Source organism: Heloderma suspectum, chromosome 1 (genome assembly GCF_057233095.1).
Source record: "Heloderma suspectum isolate Gila_16-S chromosome 1, 16-S_ref, whole genome shotgun sequence".
NCBI lineage: Eukaryota > Metazoa > Chordata > Lepidosauria > Squamata > Helodermatidae > Heloderma > Heloderma suspectum.
The window spans coordinates 37383960-37409318 of NC_139458.1; the positions used below are offsets into that span (position 1 = coordinate 37383960).

The 25359-nt window shown below is 44.1% G+C and overlaps 1 protein-coding gene across 1 annotated transcript in view; it reads left to right on the forward strand.

Moving 5' to 3' along the window:
• Positions 1-781: 781 nt before the first annotated feature.
• PTPN21 (protein tyrosine phosphatase non-receptor type 21) overlaps positions 782-25359 on the forward strand; it is a 97564-nt gene continuing 72986 nt past the window's right edge. Inside the window, exons 1-2 of the mRNA XM_084841170.1 lie at positions 782-1326; positions 7200-7557. Of these exons, the coding sequence (XP_084697296.1) occupies positions 7378-7557 (180 nt within the window). The 5' untranslated portion in view covers positions 782-1326; positions 7200-7377. The remainder of the gene's footprint in view (positions 1327-7199; positions 7558-25359) is intronic.

The window sequence follows — 25359 nt, forward strand, 5'->3', positions numbered from 1 at the left end:
CTTTTTGTGTGTGCATTTTTTAGACTTGTGTTTTAGTATAATGTTGTATTACAACAACATTTACAATGCTGTAGTTTGTATTTTGTGTGTGTGAATTTTTTAGGCTTGTGTTTTAGTATAATGTTGTATTATAACAACATTCATAATGCTGTAGTTTGTTCTTTTTGTGTGTGCATTTTTTAGACTTGTGTTTTAGTATAATGTTGTATTACAACAACGTTTACAATGCTGTAGTTTGTATTTTGTGTGTGTGCATTTTTTAGGCTTGTGTTTTAGTATAATGTTGTATTATAACAACATTTATAATGCTGTAGTTTGTTCTTTTTTGTATGTGCCTTTTTTTGTGACCTGACCAGAGCGCCTCGGTATAGAAATGAAATAAATAATAAAAATAAATAATAATAATAATAATAATAATAATAATGCGGCTAGGCCTCAGGAGGTTGCATAGATTTTATTTCTGCTATTGTCATTATTCTTACATTATTATTTTAATGGTATTTAATTTTTTATTATTTGTTAAAGCGCTGGAAGGTTCGCGGCAGCGGCGCGGGCGCGTGGAGCGTGGAGCGTGCCCGGTCTCCCTCGCTCTGCCGTGCCGCCACCTCCTCCCCCGGTTCCAGCCAGGGAAGCAGCAGCTGTCCCGCTGCTGCCACGCTCCCTGCCAGGCATTCCAGATCCCTGAGGTAATGGGGCTGCAAACACAGAGGGCTGCGCTTTAATGATCACACCGTATCCTTCCGCATGACTGGCGCAAAAGGAAACGCCTCCAAAAGGGGAAAAGAAAGAAGGCAAGAAAAAGAGGGGAGGGACACGGGGGCGGGGGAGCCACCCTGCGCGCTCTCGCACACGACCTGGCCGCTGGCGAATGCGCCGGAGCGCGGGAGAGAGAGAAAGAGGGAGGCTCGTCTTGTGCGCCGCCAGTCCAGGGGCTTCCTCTGTCACAGGAAGGCGGCTGGCTGAGGGAAGCCCCCGTTTGCTCTAGGGTTTCTCCTCCTCCTCCTCCCTCCACCTCTTCTTCCTCTGACTCTTTGCCCAGTGGAATGATATCCAGGCTCCCTTTTTTCGTGGTGCTGCTGTCGTCGTCGAGGCAGGAAGTGAGGGATGTTTGCGCTCTGAGCGGCTGAGGAGGAGAGGCGAAGGCGGCTCTTTTCGACAGGAAAAAGGGACCCGAGAAGTCTCCCTCTCCGCCAGCCAGCCAGCCAGCCAGCCAGCCATCCTCCCGCAAGGAATACCCATGAAATGGTTTTATCTCAAGTGCTCTCAAAGCTGCGCCGGGATTTTTGCAGCTAAAGGAGACCCTCTTTCTTTGGATTACTGCAACAGGTAAAGCTGTCGGCTGCGTGCGTGGTGGCGGCGGGCAAGCGATATGCCGGGATGCTTATTTGTTGGTTCATTTTATTTTGAAAGAGCGGTTAACGCGTTTGCAGCGCCGCATTTGCAAACTCTCCACTACTCGCTCGTGAATCGCCTTCCCCAGAGAGACTGCAGAGGCTTGTGATAGGGAATCCGTTCCGACGAGCGTGCAAGCCAGTGGGTTGACCCCCTTGGCGTCATTGGGCGCGAGTCATCTCAGAGTAAACACTTGTTTAGGATCGGGGCACTGGCTGCGGCGTGCTCGGTGACGCTGGGTAAAAACTGGCTGCCAGAGCCTCTTATCTCTCTCTCTCTCTCCCCCGCCCCGGTCTGTGTTCTTGCTACGTTTTGCTTGGTGGGGTTTGATTGAACTGTACGGAACATTAAAAAAAAAAAGTGTGCCGCTTTTCTAAAAAATTTAAAACCCTGCAATATATAGAGAGGAAATTAAACTTATTTTGTTTGATATAATGAACAGATTTATATGTAGGGAGTTTTTATAGTGTTCCCTATTTACATTTCTGGCAGTCAAATTCTGGCTATTCCGGTGCCAAAAGCTCCTGTAAGAGGGAAATGTTAACGGTCGGCATATTATAGTCGAAGTGTTTTGAGGGCCATATTTGATTTGCAATGTAATACTTAGGTTGTAGTCTCAGAGCATCTTCCATCCTCACCCTCTGCTCCTTCACAAAAGAAGAACATTGATATTTCCTCTCTTTTCTGTCTTTTAGCGCACAAAGTGATTTCAGGGGGTTGATGGTTAACATGAGGATATAATCTTGATTTGTAGGTCTACCCCCTTTTAAAAAGAAAGATCAGTAATGTATAATTGACCCAAAAGGGTTGGGACACACACACACACACACACGTTTCCTTTCCATACACTACAATTTTATTCCTTTCCTTGCTGTAGGAAGTTCCTGGGCAATCTGAGAGGAAAATAAGTAGATGCTAAATGAGGAAAGTTGAGTCTTTGTTGGTTGTACTTTGTTTAGTAGGGTTGAATCAGAATATAATATCTAAACTGTGTTCTAGGCCTGCTAAATAGAGAATGATGATTTCAAGATACAGTTGACTGGATTCGCCCGCAAACTCCCTTAGTCTTGCAGACAGACATTATTTTGAAAGAGGCGTGTGTGGCGGGGGGGGGGGGGGGACAGGACATGACAGCAGCTGGTAGCTTTAAATAACAGCTGCTAAACAAAACTGGTTGTGCTGTGTTTGCAAGAATTGTGCTTGGCCAGCACGAAAACTTGTTGAATAGGGTTGAAGCATTATTTCCCCACAAGACATTTTCTAATTGGCTTGCTACAAAGGTACTTAATTATGTCTCTCTCTCTCTCTCTCTCTCTCTATACACTGTATGTGTCACTTTATGGAGAGTAAAATGAACTGGAAATATGGCTGGAAAATGTCCTGAACTCTCATTGGAGCAGCCTGAGGAGATTTTTCCACAATATAAATACGTGATTCATAAGTCTGGAAAAATTACCACGTTTTTGTTGTTTTCATTTTTTAAAGTCACGTTAAAGGAAATGTTGCTTAGTTTTACTGTGCGGAAACATGTGAATCTGATTGACTTTGAGTGTAATGGGCCAGCCAAAGTTAAGCACTTTTTAGCCCCACTGACTTAAGTTGAGATGCAGCCTGGTCTCATCCATCTTTATGTAAAATGTATCCTACTAAATGAGCATCCTCACAGTAAACCCCAGAAATCATTTACTCTAGAAGTGTCAGAAATGGAGTTGCTCCAGGCTGAATGAGCTGTGGTTTGCAGCACTACTCGCAGCCTAAACTACCTTGCAGGGTTGTTATGAGGATAACATGGATAGGAGGAGGACCATGTAAGCTGCCTTGGGTTCCTTGCAAAAGGAAAAAAGGTGGGATATAAATGAAAAGTAAACTAAAGCTGCAGTTCTATGCAGGTTTAAACAGAAGACTTTTTCTGTCTAAACTTGCATAGGATTGCACCATAATAAATTAATAGTGTGTTAGATATTGCCTACTAATGAATGAAGTTACAATTTCTAGTTGGCTTTGCAATACTATATTACAGCCCTCCCCAACCTGATACCCTCCATATGTTTTGGATTACAACTCCCATTAGCAACAGACAGCATGGCCAATGGTCACAGTTAATGGGAATTGTAGTACAAAACATATGGAGGGTACCAGGTTGGGGAAGGCTGCTATACTGCATGTTCTCACAGTAAAGTATGAGGAAGATGGGAGGACAGGATACATATGTAGAACAGCTGTTTTTCTTCGCTATCTCTTCGGTGAACATCCTTCAAGCCACAGTGCCCAGGATCACGCGGAATGAATGTGAAGAAGGTTCCTGTCGTGTCTGATTTCCTGATACATTCTCTAAACTTAGTACTAAGCGTATTTTGCAGCTATATGTTGTTAGGAAATGTACAGAATTTAGAAATGACATTATGCCTGCTCAAAAGGCTTGTAGTCTGCATTAGGTACTGCTAGGATGATTCGGGAAAATCATTGCTAAAGATGTTGGTTTTGAAAAACACCTACCCAGCCTGCAGAAGAACTTTAACACGTGCGGTTTTCTTGGCATGGAGGTACAATGATGCATGGGGATAGGCTGCACCTGTTATATTTCTGCCTGTCAGGCAGCAGTCAAAGACAGAGGACTGCTGGCAGGAAAAAAAAAGGGCAATTCTGGAAAGGGCTTGAAGTGGTGGTGGAAAAAATGGGTGGTAGAAAAGTAGAAGAAAGGGCTTGAAGTGGTTGTGGAAAAAAGGCCTGACAAATTGGCCGGGGGGCACTGCTCGGCATGTGGGGACAATGTGATAGGAGAGGCACAATTCAGCCTGGCAATAAATTAGTCAGAGGAGCAGTCACTAATCCCTGTTCCTGTGCCGCCTCCTCCTACTGTTCCTGTGCCTCCTACTTCTGGTCTACCTTCCCCCTTCTGCTTCAGGGCTATGCCAGGGTTTGTTCTAGGGTGGCCACTTTTGAATTGCCAAAATAGAGGACCAAAGAGGGCACTGAATTGCATAACATTTGCATATGATAATTTGCATGCATAGATGCAAATTTAGACATAAGTATTATACTTTAAATAGAAATACAGTACATTCTACCACAGTGTGGAAGACTATGACCAGGTGACCTGTGTGCCTTGCTCAGTCTGCTGTCTGGGTGCTTTTGATGAGCAACTTCAAGGCCCAGCTGTTCCTTCTGCTGGCTCTTTATCTTTATAGCAGACTTGGACTGCACAGCCCTTCCAAAAGAGGACATGTTCAAAACAGAGGACTGGCAACCCTTCAGATAGAGGACTACCCTGTGTAAAAGAGGACACATGGCCGTCCTATAACTGTTCCATCTTTTAAAGGTAAAAGACCCATACATAGGCAGGCATGCCCAGCCAGGATTGGCCTTCATGGAGGAGAGGGAGCTGCATGCACAACCACTTGTCATTTCCTGAGCTAGGAACAGAAGCCCAGGGCTCCCCTGGCTTCAGAAGGCTGGGCCAAGTGCCTGGGATATTCACTGAGCTGGTTCACACGATCAAAACAGCCCATCATGGGTTGTATAAGCCACAGTGGGCTGTGGCATGTGCCGAGCGGGATTTTCATAATCAGTGCCCAGACAGAACTTGTTGTGTCATGTGAAGGGTTGTTTAACCCTCCCATAACCCGCAGTCCCTGAGTTTGCATGACATGACAAGCCATGGTTGGGCACTGAATATTCAAAATGTCCTCCCACCTCTGCTGCAGCCCATCATGGCTTAAATAAACCATGGTGGGCTGCTTGATTGGGCGAACTGGCCCACTGTAGCAGTTGTATGGATGAGTAAATGGAAGGAGATGTGCAGTTTGCCACTGGGCTAAAAGGAAGGAAGAGAAGCCCAGTTTGCCACTGGGCTATTCACCTGGAGGCAAGTTCTGTCGCAGGCAGAGGGGGTAGGGAACTTTAAAAGTGAGGACTAGATCTTTGAAATTGATGCAGATCATGACAGAGAGGAAGTGTAAGATTTTAAGGAGAGGAGCATTATATTCTAAGTACACAAATTTGAAAATACTTAGATCTTTGGGTCTTGCATTCCCTAACAAAAAAGGATCTCTTGCAAGAAAATTATTAGATGCCCATGAATGATCCTGTTGGCAGCTCTTTGGAAGGGCAATTGAAATGTAAGAAAATATTGAAGCAGCAAACTCTTCTCTCCCCCTCCCCCTCCCTTTTACTTCCTAAGGTGGGGAACAATTTGCAACTAAGTGAGTGCCAGTAATATTGCAGACCAGTGAATGTTTTGAAGTTCAGTTACAAATGCAGCAAAACCAGTTTAATTCTGGACCTTCCCATGTTCTGGTTCTAGGCTTTCTTTGCCCCTGTGGAAAACGTTTTGCAAACCAGAGAAGGGTGGTTGATGCTAGCTGCTGCCTACACTACCGATATATTTCTCTCAAGTGGGCATAGGTTTAGAAAGGAAGAGAAGGCTGCATTGTTTATGTAAGGCTGAGCAAAACATTTAAAAAATTTATTTTTCAACCATTTGTTGGGTAGGTGGGAGCAAAACGAGACACACACAAAAGAGTGTTGGGAGGGGAAGAAATCTCTCTGAAAGAGCCTTGTACCTCTGTGAATGGTGTGGGGCTTTAAAAACATTTTAAAAGCAAGAACTTTTAAATTCTTAAAAGAATTATTATTTTAATCTTTGGCCGCCTTGTAACTTTTTAACCTTTGGCCAACTTGCAAGATTTAAAAAGGTAAGTGGCACCCTCTCTCCCGCCTCCCCAAATTTCAGAGAAATCTGATTTCCCCCCATCAATAGAAAATTGGCCTCCATTTTCTCAAGGTGAGAACATTTTTGAGAAACAGGAGGGGGGATTCTGTTCCATCCTTACTGAGGGTTCATTTGCATTGCAGGATCCTTGTGGGATGCATGCCATCTACACAACGATTTTGCCTTCTTTAGTGCCAAGAGGTTCCAGGAAAAAGATGTATCTGTTTTCTGAGGATATTTCCTGCCTTCCTGGAATTGGTGCCAATACAGGATGCAGAGACATCCGTAACAGTTCTGTGTTCTGATTTATCATGTCACATATTACTCTTACTATTAAACTTGTATTTAGCTTCAACTGTGCATTTGAATGCAATAAAAATATGGAAGTGATGTGTTACCTGCCCAATAAATTAAAGTAGTAAGTTCTTGAAATGTTTTGCTTTGCCTTAAATATCTATAATTTCCATATAGATTTGGTTTTTGGTCTACCGTTTGGTACACCCCTTTTTTGTCTTTACAACATGTAGTTATTATACCATCATTGTTACATTAATATTAAGGCCTAGTTAATCCTAAGAATGGGTGTAATTAGTTTCCTTGAGTGACCAGCCTCGGTTTATTAAATTCAGTCTTATCAGAACTTGTTTCATTTAAAAATATTTGAATTGTTTTAACATCATGCTTTATTCTTTTATCTTTGCTGTTCACTGCTCCAAAATCTTTTACGTAAATAACTAACTAAATAAATAGTAGTTAAGAGCACATGCTGGGAAATTCCCAATTCAAATGTTATCTAAGCCATGAATTTATGAGGCGGTCTTATGTAAACCCCTCTTCTCTCAGCCTGAACCCTGATCCTCCTCATCTGTAATGTGGGACTAATAAGCCAACCCAACAAATGTGTTGCATGGATTTCTGAGACGCTGTATATCTGAAGTGCTCTGAACAGGTAGGGAATATTCTGTGTAAAAAAACCCACAAGTTCTATCTGTACAGGCAAAATTTAGCAATGTGAGTTATCAGAAATTGCCCATGCTCCCTCTTCCGATTTTAATTAACGGCTTCCCCCCCCCCCCACACTTCCTTTCTTCCACAGAACTTTTGTGGATGCTTCCTTTGCTCAGAACTTGGAGGAAAACCTGCCACACGTTAATGGCTGCCGCCGCTGCCGCTGGTTGATCATCGGGGGACTTTGCAGCTCCTGACTATTTACAGCAGGCGAGACATTCCCGGATGGTTTTCTGTGACTTCTTGTGAATGTGTTAGGGAAGAAAATGCCTCTGCCTTTTGGGTTGAAGCTGAAACGAACTCGACGCTACACAGTGTCTAGCAAGAGCTGTTTGGTGGCCCGTATCCAGCTGCTTAACAATGAGTTTGTAGAGTTCACACTGTCGGTGGAGAGCTCTGGGCAGGAAAGCCTGGAGGCTGTGGCACAGAGACTTGAACTTCGAGAGGTAGGAAAGGCAATAGGAGGTTTTTGGGAGTCTCCACCCTGGGATGGATGCACCATTCAGGGGAGGGGTGTGTGTTCTGCACAGCAACACAGGAAGCTGCCCCGTACTAGGTCAGACTATTTGTTCATCTGGCCCAGTCTTGTCTGCTCTGGCTGGAAGCAGCTTTAGGGTCTTGGGCAGAGGCCTCTTCCATCACCTGCTACCTGCTCCTTTAGAGGTGCCAGAGATTGAACCTGGGACTGTCAGCATGCAAACCAAAGCATGTGCTCCATCACTGAGCTAGCGTATGTCCTATATGGTTCCACACCGTGCGTTCTCCGCTGTCAGCATTCACAAACAGAGAAGCAGGCTCGTGCAAATTAGAGAGAAATTCTGGAGCTGGAGCCATGTTAGTCTGTTGTAGCAAAAACAACAAAGAGTTTTGTGGTGCCCTAAAGACTAGCAAAACGCATTGTGACATGAGCTTTCCTGGGCAAGAGCTCACCTCATTAAATGCATGACATGGTCACCTTCATGAGGAAGGTGTATTAGAGAGGGAGAAACACACACACACACAGTTTCTAACTGAATATATATACTGTACTACTTTCTCACTTCAGTGACCCTCAGAGCTGTTTGCAGTCAACAGTAAAAATAAAAAGATTGTGTAATGGCCTGTGTAAACTGCTCTGAAGTTGTTGTTTTTTTAAAAGTGAGTGGGATAAAAGTGTAGTATGTGAGACCTGCAACAAAATTTTGTAGTGTGGAGTGTTCCTGTTGCAGTGTGGAGTGCTCCTGTTGAGCATTCCATGCTGCCTTTCAAGATACTCCATTACATGCCTACTCCTTCCATAACAGACTTGGCATTCTGTGGCCACTGAGCATGCTCAGTCCTCATTGGGCTGTTTTCTGGGAGGAGGGGTTGGCTCCTTCGGCTTTTTTCTCCTGAAGTTTCCCCTCCCCCCCGCCACTTCTGCAAACCTTGGGGCTCTCCTGAGCATGTTGATACCTCTTCCTTGTTTCTCAGTAGCCCATTTTGGCTACCTAGCCATCATAAGTCAGCACACACCTGGGTGTGCTATTAATATATTTGACAATAAATTTAGAACCTGGAGTAGGGCTGAGGATGACTTTCACTGTTCAGGGAGAAAACTTTAGCAATCCGCGTTGTTCCTTCATTCTTTCAGATGGCCAGCAGAAGGAAATCTTGCTGAGCCCAAAAAACAAAAAAGAGAGCAGTGTGCTTCATTTGGATCATGAAGCTGCAGAATCCAGCTTTTTCAATGTCAAACTGGAGTTACCTTGGTGCGGTGTGAGTGTTTTGTTTTGAACCATGTACAGGGACCAGGCCAACTCTGTGTGGCAAAGTAAACACTTGCATGGTACTCCAAAGGGGATGCTTTGCATGCTTTTTCTACGCTGAGGTTTCTTCCACATAGGAGAAATGTCTCCCATGAAGTGGCTTTAAGTGTGCAGTGAAATTGGAGTGCAGGCTGAGTCAGCTGCAGATGCTTGGTTGTTGACAGTCCTTGTACATGCCTGTGAGTGAACTTCTTGCCTCCATGTATATTGCTTCTTGGACTTGAAATAACAGTACTGCCTCCTTAACTTTTTAGTTTAGCTCAAGGTGGCAGCCAGGGCTCTCCCCACCCCACACTTTTTATCTGATATGAACCTACCTGTAAACTACGCTCATCTGAGGCTTTACTCTTGAGTGTCTCCTCTGAGGGAGGCTTGGAGGATGGCAGCAAGAGAGAGGGCCTTTTTGGTAGCAGCTCCCCGATTGTGGAATGCTCTCCCCAGGTCTGCCTGGCGCCAATGTCGTAATCTTTTCAGCACCCTGTTGAGACTATCCTGTACTCCCAGGCATTTGATGGCATATGATGGGGGCGGGGGGGTATTGTCAGTTTTTTAGCAGGTATTGTAGCAGGTATATATCGTATTGTAACTTTTTTTTTAGCTGTTTTCAATTGTTTTTAAATTGTGTATGTTAAAGTTTTTAATATTATGTTTTTGTTTTGTAATTTTTGTGAACCACCTAGTGAGCTTTGGTTATTGGGAAGTATAGAAATGAAATAAATAAATAAAATAGATTAATGAATAGTTACCAATAGACACTGCCCCCCTTGAGGACCCTGTTCTGGCATTGGCAAGTCTACATATACCTTATGAAAGACATCTCATTTACCCGATCCTTATTTGTTTTCTTTCCATTTTAAGTTAAGCTCTGTAATACTTTGGAAAATGACAGGTACTCTTTTAAAGTGATATTAGTGAATCAGTTTTAGGGAGTACAAACTAGACTGCTGAACTTGGACAGGCATCCCTCCCCCTCAGAACACATTCTTCTATGGATTATTTTGGCAGAAAAAATAATTTTGTAGCAAATGGGAAAGAAAGATGGGGTAGGAAATGGAGATAGGGTAGAAACCAGCATTCTCAACATGTAGACAGTAAAAATAATGTTTATGGCAAACTGCAGATATGGTGTTTGCCTTCCAACACTGTTAATTTTAAAATGTTTCCTCAGATTTTTTTTCCAGGCAGGTATCTTCTCTTTAAATTTTGTACGAATGTTTGATCTCATTCCAGGCATTGGTTGCTTCTGAGGTAACCACCTCAGACCAGTGTTTTCTCAAATACAGCAACCTGAGGCTTTGCCTATAGTTTAAAAAAAAAAAAATTTTTTATCCCAACCTTCCTCCAAGAAGCTTAGGATGGTGTTTCCTCACAACAAACCTGTGAGCTAGGTTAGGCTGAGGGTGAATGAGTTGTTCAAGGTCATGAGTAAGCTTCATGACTGACTATTTAAAATCAGGACTTCCTGGGCCTAATCCAACACTCTAACCTCTGCTGTTATTACAGTAGTAGGCCTCTGTCCCCACCTTCTCAGTGGTCTCTAAGGTTCCCTCTCACATTCCCTCTGCAGAATGGAGGAGGATATGTGGCAGCTCCTCCATTGTCACCCTTGTTTCTGGGTGGGGCAATGCAGGCATTGGAAGAACTGCCTTTTGAAGGAGCCATATTGCAGCAGCTCCCATACTGAGAACATCACAGGAGAAAAAATGGATGTTGTTGTTCATTGGGTGAATGAGGCAGTGGCAAAAAGAGGGAGGAACCAGAGTCCCCAAAGCTCTGACTCAGGAGCTAGAGGAAGAGCAGGGAAAGTGCATGAAAGGGGAATGAGGATAATGGGCCAAGAAGACAGAGGGCTTGAAGGAGCAAGCAAAGGCAGTAGAATGAAGCAAGAAGCAAGAGGGATCGCTGTCAGAGCTGGCCTCAGACATTTTTCTGCCTGAGGCAAAGGACAAGATGACACTGTCTCCCAGTCCATGTACAAAAGCCAACTGGACTGGCAGTTGAATCTTTCTTCAACACTGGAAATTGGACAGCATTCTCCACCACACCTGAAGGCAGCAGGCTAGCTTAGGGATCTCAGGGCAGACTGCGTGGCACACAGCTCTCCTTTCCAACACCTTGCTGCTGCCTGCCAGCATCTGCTGCCTGAGGTGACTGCCTCACTCTGCCTAAAAGTAGGGCTGGCCCTAATTGCTGGGGTTTATTGTACAAGCATGGAGTCTGGTAACTGGCACAAAAATTAGAATCCATTTACCTTTCATGGTTAAAACACATACAGGGGTCCTCTTAGTTTTTGAAAATAGTGTAGCCATGTGTATGCATTCCTTGAGAAAGGCGTAGGAAACAAGTGAAGCATGGAAAGTTGCTTTTAATACTCTGTACAGCTTCCCATTTCTACTATGTAAACCTACTCTGAAAAACTGCTGTCTAACCACCACACCCTCAATTTTTGTTCCTCCATTAGTGAACATTCCATGTGTTTTGAAACCAGCATAAATAATAATATATTAAAGTTAATAATATATGCCAGTTGATCTGACATAATTTAGCATGAACCTAGGATGTTGTGTTTCTATGGGAGATGGTTTGTTATGCCACATATTACCCAATATATGGCGTTTAGAAGGTCAGACACTCGCAGTTTTGCTTTTGGTCCCATTTTTCATTCCCCCCCTTTTCTTTAAAAAAACATGTTGTATGCCAGAAAAACGATGGAAAAAGCTAGTTACATAAAATAGAGTCTGCTGAGGAGCATATATTGTGGTATTTGCAGAATGTGAATTGCAGGGAGTGTAAATACAATTTTGTTCTCTTCTGACACACCCTGGCCAAGAGGCCAAGAGGTAAATTTGCCTTCATTACATTCCAGGAGTCAGTGTGGGCAGAATACAGAGATGATTGAATGGAGCACAAGCAAATTTTGCTGTCGTAGCCCATTCAGGAGACTGAATGCTCCTGGAAAAAATAATAATTCAAAAACTGTTTTATTCTTGGGGCCAAACTAATCATGATATGAAGCTCTGTTGTTTTTGTCTCCTCTCTGTCTCTCCTCTCCTTTTTAAAGATAAAAAGTAGCCCTGAAAGGTTGTGATCTGGAATGGAAGACGGCAAGGGCTTCATAACCTACCTGCCATCTTTGGCTAACCATTCCCCGGCTTTACTTCTTACAAGGGAAAAGGTATAGGTCCATTTGGCACATAACATTAAACCATAGTTTAGTGCTGTGTGCATAAGCAGCAGCAATGTTTGGGCTTGTGTGCTCTCCCCAGCCTCCTCCTCTTCTGGTGTGGCTGTGAGGAAATTGGTAGCATCTGCTTTCGCTCTAGAATAATGAGTGTTCGAACTGGTGGGACCTCTGGTTAGTTTAAACTATTGTTTGTTTGATACTGTTTTATTAACAAACCTCAATTTAAACTAACCAGATTTCCTCCAGTCTGACCATAACAGGGAAGTCTAGAGTTAAGAGGGAAGGGGGGAGCATGTGAAACTGAGGCTTGCTACTGTTTGTGCAGGCAACGCTAAAACATGGTTTTATATTACATCCAAGATGGCCCCCACAGTTCCCGATTCCCCCCCCCCCAAGGTGTAAAAAGTGGCTGAAGTGTGTGTGAAATTTTAACAGGCTACTACCACTAGGCAGCTGCCTTAAGCAGCTGATTTTGGTGTCATGAAAGGGCAGCAAATCGTTGGTTATTTAATTTATTATCATTGTATTTTTAGTGGCAGCGACGGGGAGAGGTGGTTGTGGGATATTCTGCCAAGGAGGTAAAACAACTTGACCAGCCTTTGACTTGTGAGGCGAAGTGGGGGTGGGGGGCGGAATCTACTGCTCAGCCTCAGGCAGCATAGAAACATAGGAAGCTGCCTTAGACTGAGCCAGACGGTTGATCCATCTACCCAGTATTGTCAAACACTGACTGGCAGCAGCTCTCTAGTGTTTCAGACAGACATTTTCCCAGCCCTACCTGAAGATGCTGAGGATTAAACCTGGAAACTTCTGCATGCAAAGCATGTGCTCTACCATTGAGCTATGCCCCCCCCCCCATCCTAAATGCCTTGTGCCAGCCTTGGCAGGAGGAGAAAAGGCTAGGCAGGCCCCTTCCCACTACTCTTCTATTTCAACTTTGTAAGGTTGCATTTCATTTTTTAAGGAAAATATAATACTGTGTAATAAAGAGGTGTGCAACTCTGTATTGTATCTAGGATGACTCCTTTGTATTCAGGCACAGTGCCACAACCAGAAGCCTCATGACCTAAGGCCTAGCCAAGTGAGCTACTCAGGAATATCTGTATTCTTTAGAGTTTTCTTCAGACACAGAAGGGAACAGGGATATCCTCCTGCCTTTCACAGATGAAAATTGGGACACTTCTGTGCATGAGATGATAGGTCTGGGGGTAGGGGGTGGTCCAGAAGCCTAGTGGTGGACAATAGAAGGGCTGACACTCCAGACTCAGAGGTGCCACAGTCAGAAAGTGGAAAGTGTATTCAAGCAAACGGCTTGTATTCAAGCAAATCTTGTTTGAGGGAAATGCCTCATGCGTTTGGTGAACTGGTGCTAATTAAAAGAGCCTCATTTAAATCGTGGATTTGCCGCATATCTAAGTAGGTAAAGAAGTCAGCATGATTGTGACAGCAAACATTGTTGCACAATAATTTTATGACCCAGGCTATGATCCACAAACGAATTAAGATACTTGGACTGAAGCCTATTCCAGTAGGAATAAAATTGGCTTCAACTCAGTTATTGCGGCCAGACCTGTTTGTGGATTGTCACCTTAAGAAGTGATATCACAGAATCGTAGAATCATATAATAGTAGGGTTGGAAGGAGCCTATAAGACCATCGAGTCCAACCCCCTGCTCAATGCAGGAATCCAAGTCAAAGCATCCCTGACAGATGGCTGTCCAGCTTCATCTTGAATTCTTCCGGTGTGGGAGAGCCCACTACCTCCCTAGGTCATTGGTTCCATTGCCGTATCGCTCTAACAGTCAGGACGTTTTTCCTGATGTTCAGCCGGGATCTGGCTTCCTGTAACTTGAGCCCATTATTCTGTGTCCTGCACTCTGGGATGATTGAGAAGAGAACCTGGCCTTCCTCTCTTTGATAACCTTTCAAGTACTTGAAAAGTGCTATCCTATCTCCCCTCAGTCTTCTCTTCTCAAGGCTAAACATGCCCAGTTCTTTCAGTCTCTCCTCATAGGGCTTTGTTTCCAGTCCCGTGATCATCTTCGTTGCCCTCCTCTGAACCCTTTCCAGTTTGTCTGCATCCTTCTTAAAGTGTAGAGCCCAGAACGGGACATAGTACTCAAGATGAGGCCTAAGCAGTGCTGAGTAGAGGGGAACTAGTACTTCCCGGGATTTGGAATCTATGCTTCTATTACTGCAGCCCAAAATAGCATTTGCCTTTTCTGCAGCCACATCACATGATTGGCTCATACTCAGCTCACATCTACAACAATTCCAAGATCCTTCTCGCTTGTAGTATTGTTGAGCCAAGTATCCCCCATCTTGTAACTGTGCATTTGGTTTATTTTTTCCTAGGTGCAGAACTTGGCATTTCTCTCTATTAAATGTCATTCTGTTGTTTTCTGCCCAGCGCTCCAGCCTATCAAGAACACTTTGAATTCTGTTTCTGTCTTCCAGGGTATTAGCTGTTCTGCCCAATTTTGTGTCATCTGGAAATCTGATGAGCATTCCCTGCACGTCCTCCTCCAAGTCATTAATAAAAATGTTGAAGAGCACTGGGCCCAGGACTGAGCCCTGCGGTACCCCACTCGTTACCTCTCCCCAGTTTGAGAAGATCCCATTGATAAGCACTCTTTGAGTCCGATTCTGTAGCCAACTGTGGATCCACCGGATCGTTGTTTCATCTAGCCCACTTTTCGCTAGTTTGCTCATCAGGATATCATGGGGCACTCTGTCAAAAGCTTTGCTGAAGTCGAGATATATTATGTCCACAGCGTTCCCACAGTCCACAAGGGAGGTTACCTGATCAAAAAATGAGATCAGATTCGTCTGGCAGGATTTGTTCTTGACAAATCCATGTTGGCTTCGAGTAATCACTGCATTTTTTTCAAGGTGCTTCCAGATGGATTGCTTTATCATCTGCTCCAGACTTTTCTCAGGGATTGATGTCAGACTGACTGGTCTGTAGTTCCCAAGTTCTTCCTTTTTGCCCTTTTTGAAGATAGGGACAACATTAGCCCACCTCCAATCATCTGGCACTTGGCCCATCCTCCATGATTTCTCAAAGATAACATACAGTGGTTCTGAGAGCTCTTCTGCCAGTTCCTTTATGACTCTAGGATGCAGTTCATCTGGCCCTGGAGATTTGAACTCATTCCAAGTAATTAGGTGTTCCTTGACCGTATGCCTATCGATCTCAAGCTGCAATCCTGCCCCTTCAGCCTGTACTTCGCCTTTGCCAGGGGGGTCATAGACCCTCTTTCAGGAGAAGACTGAGCCAAAGTAGGAAATGAGCACTTCTGCCTTTTCTTTGTCATCTGTTATCATTTTGCTATCCTTATTTAATAGTTGAATCACCATTTCTGTCCTCTGTCTTTTAGTATGCACGTAGCTGAAGAAAGCCTTTTTGTTGCTTTTAGCATCTCTCGCTAACCTCAGCTCATTCTCAGCTTTAGCCTACCTGATGCCATCCCTGAAATTCTGTACTGCCTGCCTGTACTCTTCCTTTGTAGCTTGGCCTTCCTTCTACTTCCTGTATGTGTCCTTTTTTGTTTTCAGGTCATCCCTAAGCTTTATGTGAAGCCACATTGGCTTCTTCTGTTGTCTTCCACCTTTTCTTCTTGTTGGAACTGTTTGTAATTGTGCCTTTAGAATTTCCTTTTTTAAAAGCTCCCACCCATCTTGTACTCCTTTTCTCATCAGAGTCGCTTGCCATGGGACCTTACTTATCATTGTTCCGAGTTCATTAAAATCAGCTTTCCTAAAGTCCAGGGTATGCATTTGGCTACACTTCGCTTTTGCTTCCTTTAGAACCAAGAACTCAAGTATAACATGGTCACTTTCCCCCAGAGTTCCTGTAAGCGCTACTTTATCCACTAAGTCATCTCTGTTGGTTAGGATCAAGTCAAGGATAGCCAATCCCCTAGTTCCTTCCTCTACTTTTGTAGGAGGAAATTATCAGCAACACAAGTCAGGAATCTATTGGAGGGGCCATGTTTTGCAGAATTTGTCTCCCAACAAATATCGGGGAAATTGAAGTCCCCCATTACTGCTACATCATGCTTCCTTGAAACCTTGGCAATCTGCTTTTCAAAAGTTTCATCCTCGTCTTCTCCTTGATTAGGTGGCCGGTAGTAGACTCTGACCACCAGGTTCCTTTTATTCTTTGCTGCATTTATTTTAATCCAGATGCTCTCAATGGGGCTACCAAGCTCATCTTCCTGTATTTCTGTGCAGAGATATGTACTTTTAACATATAGTGCAACTCCATGTTCTGTTCCTCCTGTTCTTTTTGAACAAGTTATATCCTTCAATTGCTATATCCCAGTCACGGGAGTCATCCCACCAAGTTTCAGTTACACCTATCAAGTCATAATTTCCCTCCTGTATTAAGAGTTCAAGTTTGTTCTGTTTTTTTCCCATACTCTGGGCATTAGTATATAGACATCGAAGACCATGTGCTTCATGGTCTGGCTTTCTTCCTACATGTTTCTGAAGACTATTATTGGGCACTATTAGAGCTGTTCTCTCCTTTGTGACACATGAGCCTACATCCATTGTTACCCCCAACTTTACGTCTCCCTCCCCCGTAGGATTCAGTTTAAAGCCCTCCTGAAGAAGTTCTTCATGCTGTGGCCAAACACATTTTTCCCAGCCTTTGTGAGGTGCAACCTGTCCCTTGCCAACAGCTCATCTTCCAGGAAGTATAGCCCGTGGTCCCAGAATCCAAATCTCTCTCGTCGGCACCACCTTCGTAGCCAGTCATTCACCCGGAGTATTTTTCTTTTCCTTTCTATCCCTCTTCTAACTACTGGAAGTATGGATGAGAAAACTATCTGGGCCCCAACATTCTTGAGTTTCCTCCCCAAAGCTTCAAAGTCTGATATGATCTCTTCGTAGCTCTGCTTGGCGTTATCATTTGTTCCCACATGGATGAGAAAAAAGGGATACCTGTCAGTGGGCTGTATGAGCGTAGGCAACCCTTCAGTCACGTCTCTAATCCATCCTTCCGGGAGACAGCATACCTGGCGAGTCCATGGGTCTTCACGACATACTTGGGTTTCGAACCCACGCAGCAAGGAGTCTCCCACTACTACTCTTGTTGTTGTTGTTGTTGTTGTTGTTGTTGTAGACCTTGGTTTCATTGCCTCTGCTTGACTGACCTTCAGCCTCTTGCTCACTCTCATGTGGGGTCCCCTGTAATTCTTCCTCTGCAGGCTGTATTCCAGTCTCATCTTCAAGTGCCTGGAAACGGTTCCATAGTCCCAATGCTTCCACTGGTGTAGAGTGGCTTCTAGTTCTTCTGCTCCTAACTGTCACCCTTTCCCAAGGAGTATCCTCTACTGCATTTTTCCTCACCTCAACATTTTCCTCTTCTGCCTCAGCTTGCTGTTGCTCTTCTAGCTTCTTCACTTGCTGCTGTAGTTCCACCATTCTGTCCAAGAACTCTTCGTGTTCTCTTATTCCCTGGAGGGTCGAAACTTGCCTCTTCAGTCCTCTTACTTTTTCTTCCAGCAGTGTGATCAACTTGTACTTGTTGCAGGTGTAGGCCATGTTGATCTCAGGCAAGAAAACAAACATTGCACAGACTTTGCAGGTCACCACCACTGGAGAGTCTTTTCTTTCCACAGACTCTATTCCCTTATATAATTGATCGCTCTGGCTTATAGAGCAAAGAGTAATCGAGAAACCAAGAATGAGGCTTGGCTAATATTATGTCACCTACCAGAAGTGGGCTGTGTAATATGGTTATAGCCACCATATTCAGAACTGGAAGTACGGAGCAAAATTTAATTGTGAAATGAGTCAGTGGCCTGGTTCACACATAACGCTAACCCATGGCATGGGTTGATGAATTTTGGGTTGTAATGATGTGTGAATGTGGCTGCGCTATCAAACCATGGTTTGCTAACTACAAAGAATCTAGAAAGAGAACCCATGGTTTGTTGTTGGGCTGTGAAGTCTGGGTTGTTTAAACCATGGGTTGTCATTATATGTGAACCCAGAACTGTGGGTTGTTCATGGGTTGTTGTTTCGCCAAGCTACAGACGTGGCAGGCAAGAGTGGTAAAAGAAACCGCAGCTGCTCTTCATGGTGATACTACAAGGCCACAAGGGCATTTGGGATACAGGGAGGGAGCAGGCGAAAGAAGAGGGAAACAAACATTATCTGCCAGTCAGACCCTGGGTAAGACAATGAATCATCGGTTAAATAAACCATGGTTATTGTTATGTGCAAAGTAGGCCATTAAGTGCTACACTTCACCTCCTATGAAGAGTTTGACAGCAAAGCATAGACATAAAACTGAGGTCCTTTGAAAGATGTATTCCAAAATTTAGTGACTTTTATCCACTTAATGATTAACTTGTAAGCAATATGGAATTAATGTTGCCAAAAATGTAATGTGAGAGTGCTGTAATGAAACCCTGATGTTTCTTAGGTAGTAGTCATCATTAATTCTGTTGCAAACATAGCAGATGACTGCATCCTTAATGAACAGAGATGGATGAGCTGTTCATTATTTTTATTTTATTTAAAATACGTTTATCCTGCTTTTTTATCTCAGTAGGCTTACAGCAAAGGATAGAACTATAATAAAATCCTAAAACAACAGACTAAAAATGATACAAATGAAAACAGCAATAAATCAGCAGAATAGTCTGTATGCTTATTCACTGAAAGGTCTGGCAAATAAAACTGCATTGATTTGTTGACAAAAAAAGGAGCCAGATGAATGTCACTAGGGAGAGAATTCCACAGGCGGGATGTCACTGGGTAGTGTCCAGTGTTAGCACTATGTAGAGTAGACCTGTTGAAATGAATGGGACTTAAGTTAGTTTTTGCTAACTGAAGGCTCATTCACTTCAATGGACCTACTGTAAGTAGGACTAACATTGGATTCTACCCACTATCTGGAAGGACCCAACCCTGGTTGCCACCTACCTGATCTCCAAAGGCTGTGCGGTCTGGATCCAATCTACTAATTTTAGCATGTCCAAAGAAATGTACTTGATATGCCATGGTTGTCTATTGCTGTGCTCCAACATAATTTTACTTTTTTCCATTGATGTCGTTGGGAAACCTCCAGTTTTACTGTCCTTCTGTGGAATCACTTGCTCTACTTGTTACTTCTATTTCAGCTTGAGGCAAATCTGAGTCCGAACTGTTTGAACTGCATTCTCTTTCGCTAAAGCAGAGGTGGACAACACGTGGCCTGGGGGCCATGTGCCCCCCCCCTGCTGCCCCCCGCCCCCCTGCTGCACTCCAAATGTTAAAAAAAAAATACAAACACAATGGTGCTCCGTAGCAGGTACGAAGTGCTAAAACTGACAAGTTACGCTTGTTTGCAAGCTATATTTGTCTATTTTAAGACACTGTAGCTGTTACAGAGCATTGAAAGGGTTAAATTTAGCCTGCAAACAAACCAAATTTAACCCTGTTAGTACTGCTGAGCAACATGGAGTGGTTTGCTGCCAAATTTTGGTGGCAAAACAGCTATTCAAAAAGTTTTTTTTTTCTTTCCAGTGCGGCCCACAGGGGGTGAAAATGGTCCTTGGATCTCCTGCAGCTTCCCACTCCTGTGCTGAAGGATGGTTTTACCAATGGGTCTATAGCCAAGGGCAAGTTGTCACCAGTATTGTAGTAGCAAATTCAGAAGTGCAGGGGCCCTTTGTGTCAGTCACGGCCATGCCCCCTTCTAAGATTATACAACCTTGTAAGATATACAGCCTTCAACTGGGATCCAAAAACAGTGCAGCTGAGAGTAAGGCAGTGATATTTCAACTGGACGTCTGAGAAAAAATGCAGGGGTGTTAAAATCGTTTTCACTTGCTTGCTCAAACAGAAACATTTTAGGTTTTCAAAATATGATATTCTATGGAAGCTTCACCCTCTCAATTCAGCCCTCATGGACAGATCCCTTCTTATTTAAATAGCCCCCTTGCACACTCCCTTAGTGCCCCAACATTAGCCATTAGCCTTCCCTAAGCTCCTTCATTATATCTCCCCCCTTCCCCTCCAACAGAAATGTTCACACACCCAGCTGGATTGAACCACACACACACACACACACACACACACACACACACAGTGGTGTAGTGGTAAATTGGGAAATGCAGGAGCTCATTGTGACAGTCTCCAAGGGCAGTCCAAAAATTCCAGGCAGCTGTGTTGATCCATATCAACAAACCAGTTGTAGGAGTTTTAATCTCCACGAGGAGCACATCTTTGGTAAAGTGAATAGGTCTTAATTGCCCATTCCAGACCAAGTCATCCTAAATACTTTGCATTCCAACATGGAACAATATATTGTTGCTTGGAAAATGCATTCCCCACACAGCTACAGTGAGGATCGCAGCTAAGCTCAGAGGGAACAGGGAATTCTGAGGGGGCGTGGCAGATGACATCAGAGTCCCCTCTAATGAAACAGTGCCAAGGCTGCGTCCCTGAAAGCCCTGCCTTCACTACAGCACTGGTTGTCACCCTTCATCTTCTTCAGTAACTGTGCTTGTGACTGATTCTCCAGAAGCAAGAGATTTTGAGAAATAGTAACAAGCTTAGTAGTGCATCCCCCCTCTTTTTTTGATCTATTCCTCTTTTTTGCCTTGACTGAGCTGAAAGGCTCCAGTTCTGTTCATAAGAAGCTGCTACTGGTGGAATGCATAGGATCATGAGCAAAATCTGGGTATTACGGAATCCCTTCCACCAGGGCAGCTATTTTCTGGTGCTTCCCAACTGATCTCTTTGCTCCCAAGTTTTTCTTTTGTGTGGTGTACTGGGTAATGTCTGCCATCAGGTTTGTAAAGAGGCTACCTGGGTTTGTAAAGAGGCTACCTGTAAGCTCGCATCAGCTGCAAACCCCCAGCCCAACTCTTTCCTTGAATAAGGAGTGCTGACAGCTCCAATCCTGTTGGGAGCCCTTTGGGATGCCGGTCTTTCCCTAATTTCTATGCCTGCTGCCTTGGGACCAACTCGCAGGAGGCAGCGACCTTAATTAATATTGACCAAGGGGGTGGGACCCACTTCCGGTCCATCCACTTTAAACTTCCTTCCTCTCCACTGGAGGATGGGGGAGAAGCTCCACAGCACATAGTGTGCTCAGTGCCTAAAAAGCCTAGGTCAGACTTACTGAACCAGCAACAGCCAGGGACCTAGCAGCTCCCTCTACCCATCGTCTTAACCTCCTCTTATCATCCTGGTGGGCTTCCAAGAACTGGCCTGCTGTCAGCCTTTCTTTGGACAGGTCTGGTGAAAGTACCACCGTTTGAATGGCATAGTCAGGTGGAGCAACCAGCCATATATCTGCCAGAACTGTTGACTCTCTGGGGCTCTCTGCAGTGTAGCTCCCAGCTTTGTTCTGTCATTCTTCCTTTCTGTTTTTGTTGTTCCTTTTGTCCCTGTACCTCTCCCTGCTGCCTTTCTTGAATCTAGTCTTGTAACCAGTTTAAGGCTGCTTTCAGTAATTTGACTACAAATAAAATCAAGTGGAATAAAAGTTCTGCAGAGCAACTCTAGGCCCTTGCTAACTGCTTCTTTTACTATGGGGATGGTGTTTAGGGTGCCTGGTACGCATGAAGAGATAATAGCTCTTTCATTGATGTTGGAGTTATGGGGAACTGCCTTTAACCCAGCTAGGATTTTGTACAGGTGTGGTTGACCATAATCTTGAACAGGTGTGGTTGATCTTACTTCCTTTCTGGACTTGGTATGTCCTCTGTTCTGAGGATTGCTTTGCCTGGGAAGCCTAGTTGGAGGTCTTTTGCCCCTTGGCATGTAGATTTTATTGTAACGGCCATTTCCAAAACTGTTTTAAGATAAAATCCACTTATGAATAAGAGACGGTGTTTCATAGCTCCCGTGCACTGTATCTATAGATGAACATGTATCATGTCTTCTAGCATGATCCTAAAAGCATAGGCAGATGTATGAAAGGTGCTTATGTGTTGCTACAGAGATAACCGTGTCATCATGCTGTGTTCATGCACACAGTTTACATTTAAGCTGTTTTACAATTACAGAGATCTTTGGGCCATAATAATTTACTGTTGGATCATTAATTTCAGCATAATATAACTTTCGTCAGCCCACAGGTTGCACAGCCACGGACTCCCAATAAGATGGAGAACTTCTGTTCATCATCACTCACAGAGTTGGATTAGAAGCAGTAATTTTGCCATTCACTACAACTGTTCCAATACTCCTGGCTTGGGCTGAAGGCACTCACTTTCCCCAAATGCTCCATAACTTGCAGTATATTCCCCCCTGCTTTTTCCTCTTTAAATATGGCCCCTTCTTGCTCCATAGGCAGATTTCCCGAACAGGTATCTAGCACAGGTATTGTGCTAGATTAACTACGGCAATAAGGACCTTTCAAAACAGAAGGGACAACTTGGTACCATTTTGTACTATTGAAGCTTTTCTGCTTTCTCCTTCTTCCCGGGCATCATTTCCCCACCGGAAACGACAGGAAATTCCATCCAGAAACAGTAGTGCACAAAAGTGTAACTCGATGGGGAACAAAATAAAATCTTTGTCATTAAATATTTTAAGCTGTTCCTTGTATATAAGAATTGGATCACAGACCAAGCACAATCTACAGGTAGCTATCTTTAATGGAACCCCCACCCCAAACAGCCTTTGAGACCTCTTCCACAACAGGAAGTTAACCCTTTGTTTACACCATATCTGAATGAGCACCTTCTCCCATACCACCCTACCCAGATGGGGGCCTTCCCCAAGTACCATCAGTTGGTGAAGTATGTTATGTTGGTACAGAGGAGTGGGCCTTTTCTGTGGTGGCACCCTGATTTGGGAATACCCTCCCTAAGAAAGTTTAACAGGCAACAGTGCAATCTTTTTGGTACCAGGTCAAGACATGCGTATTTATTCAGGCATTTTAAACTCGTTTTAATGCCTCTCTATGCAGTTTTATGGTTTTGTTGCCTTCCAGTTTTATGAAGAATGATTATATGTATTTTTTATTGTATACTGCCCTGGAATCCATTAAGACGAGGTGTTTGTACATTACCCTAGAATCCGTTAGGCAGCAAGTCTAAAATAAATAAATAATACAATATGGGGAAAATGTTCTAATTGGTAATAGTACAGCTGAGGTGGGCACAACCACTTACCCTCACTGAAAATACTGCTGGCAAGGTGCTTGGACAGGTCTGTGCAACCACTTCTGTAATGGATCCTTGCCCCTCTTAGCTTATAAAGACCAGCAGGGAGGGAACAGTTGGCTGGGCCAGGGAGGTGATTAATACCTCCTTGTGAGAGGAAGTGGTCCTGCACTGTCTGAAAGAGGCGGCAGTGAGACTACTTCTGAAGAAATCCTCTTTGGGCCCAGAAGATCTTAACAACTTTAGGCCCTGTGAATTCTCCTGCATGGCTTGGTTTTGTCCCTCATGCTGTTGCACATCTACATGAAACGGCTGAGTGGGGTCCTCTGGAGTTTTGGAGTGCACTGTCATCAGTATGCTGTTTGTCCTTTTCATCCTCATCAGATGAGGCTGTGCATGTGCTAAATCAGTGCCTGGCTGCGACAGTGGACTGGATGAGGGCTAATAAATTGAACCTCAATGCAGACAAGACTGACATGCTGTTGGTGGGTGGTTCTTCTGACCGGATGGAGGGTGCTCAACCTGTTCTGGATGGGGTTACACTCCCCTTGAAGGAACAGGTTCGTAGCTTGGTGTTCGCCTGGAGTCATTGCTGTCACTTGAGGTTCAGGTAGCCTCAGTGGTACGGAGTACCTTCTACTAGGTTTGGCTGGTGGCCCAGCTATGCCCCTATCTGGACAGGGATAACCTGGTTTCAGTAACTATACTCTGGTAATCTGCAAGTTAGATTACTGCAATGCACTCTATGCCCTTGAAGGCTGTTCAGAAGCTGCAGCTTGTGCAAAATGTGGCAGCCAGATTAATAACTTGAACCAGAAGGTTTGAGCATATAAGACCAATTCTGGTCAGCTTGCATTGACTACATACATGTTTCCAAGTCTGATTCAAGGTGCTGATTTTAACCTATACAGCCTTACACATCTCGGGACCACAATACCTGACGGAACGCCTCTCCCAAATGAACCTACCCAGATACTATGATCAATCCGAGTGCCTCCTCTGAGGGAGACTCGGAAAGTGGCAACAAGGGAGAGGGCCTTTTCGGTGCTGGTGTTGGGATTGGATTGTCCTTCCCCTTCACAATCAACACCACAAAGAGACAAAGCTTCAGACTAATATCTAATACACCCAGACTAAAGAGGGACTGGGTGACCAGCCAGATGGGCGATTAATAAATTTAATAAATAAATTTAATAAATAATACTACTTTATTTTGCTAAAGGCTAGCCTTTCTACAAATGCAGATTCAAGGAACCTCTCAGACTGTCACAGGCCCTAAACAACTAATCTGCGATCTCTAATCACAGGAGATGAACTGGAGGGTAGTGAAGTTGCTGACAGTTTGCCCATGAACCTCATGGCCAGACTTGCTTTGCAGTGATGCCCCTTCCTTAGGGTGGATCCCTCCTACGTTGGCTTCCAAGAGTGGCTATTCTGGCGGAGTGTCTGAGCCCTGCCCCTAACTTTTCCCACCTTGCTTTGTGCCCTAGTGTCTCTCAAGTCACACCCCTCTTCCTTGGAAACTTAAGTTCTCATGATGGAAGGAGTGGGCAGCAAGTCAGCCTGGGCCATCTGTTTGTCAAGGCCTTTGGAGGAATCTCTCCCAGTGTCTTGGGTCTCTAGGGAAGGTCCCTCCCTCTGGCTCTGATCTAGCTATTCCAACTGTGATTCAAAGCTGTCAAACATCTCAAACGGCTTGGATTCATCCCTGGCATCTGGCCCCCTGACTTGGAACAAGCTCCCCATTGAGGCCCGCCTGGTGCCAACACTATCATTTTTGGCACCAGATTAAGACTGCCCTCTACTCCTAGGCATTTAATGGCATATGATGGGGGATTTATGTCAGCTCTCTTGAACAGGTCTGTTATTGAAATTGTTTATTGAAATTGTTTTTTGCTGTTTAAATTATTTTAATTTTGTATGTTAAAATTTTTAGACTGTGTTTTATTGTAATGTTATGTAATATTTGTATAATGTTGTGGATTGTAGTTTTTGTGAACTGTCGTGAACTGTCCAGACAGCTTCGGCTATTGGGTCCAATAGATATGAAAATAAATAACAACATAGCTTGTGCTATGCAAATGTAGATAGGTTTCTAGCTGCCAATTAAAATCCCCTCTTCCTCAAATTATGAATTGGTAAAGTAAGTGAAGAGAA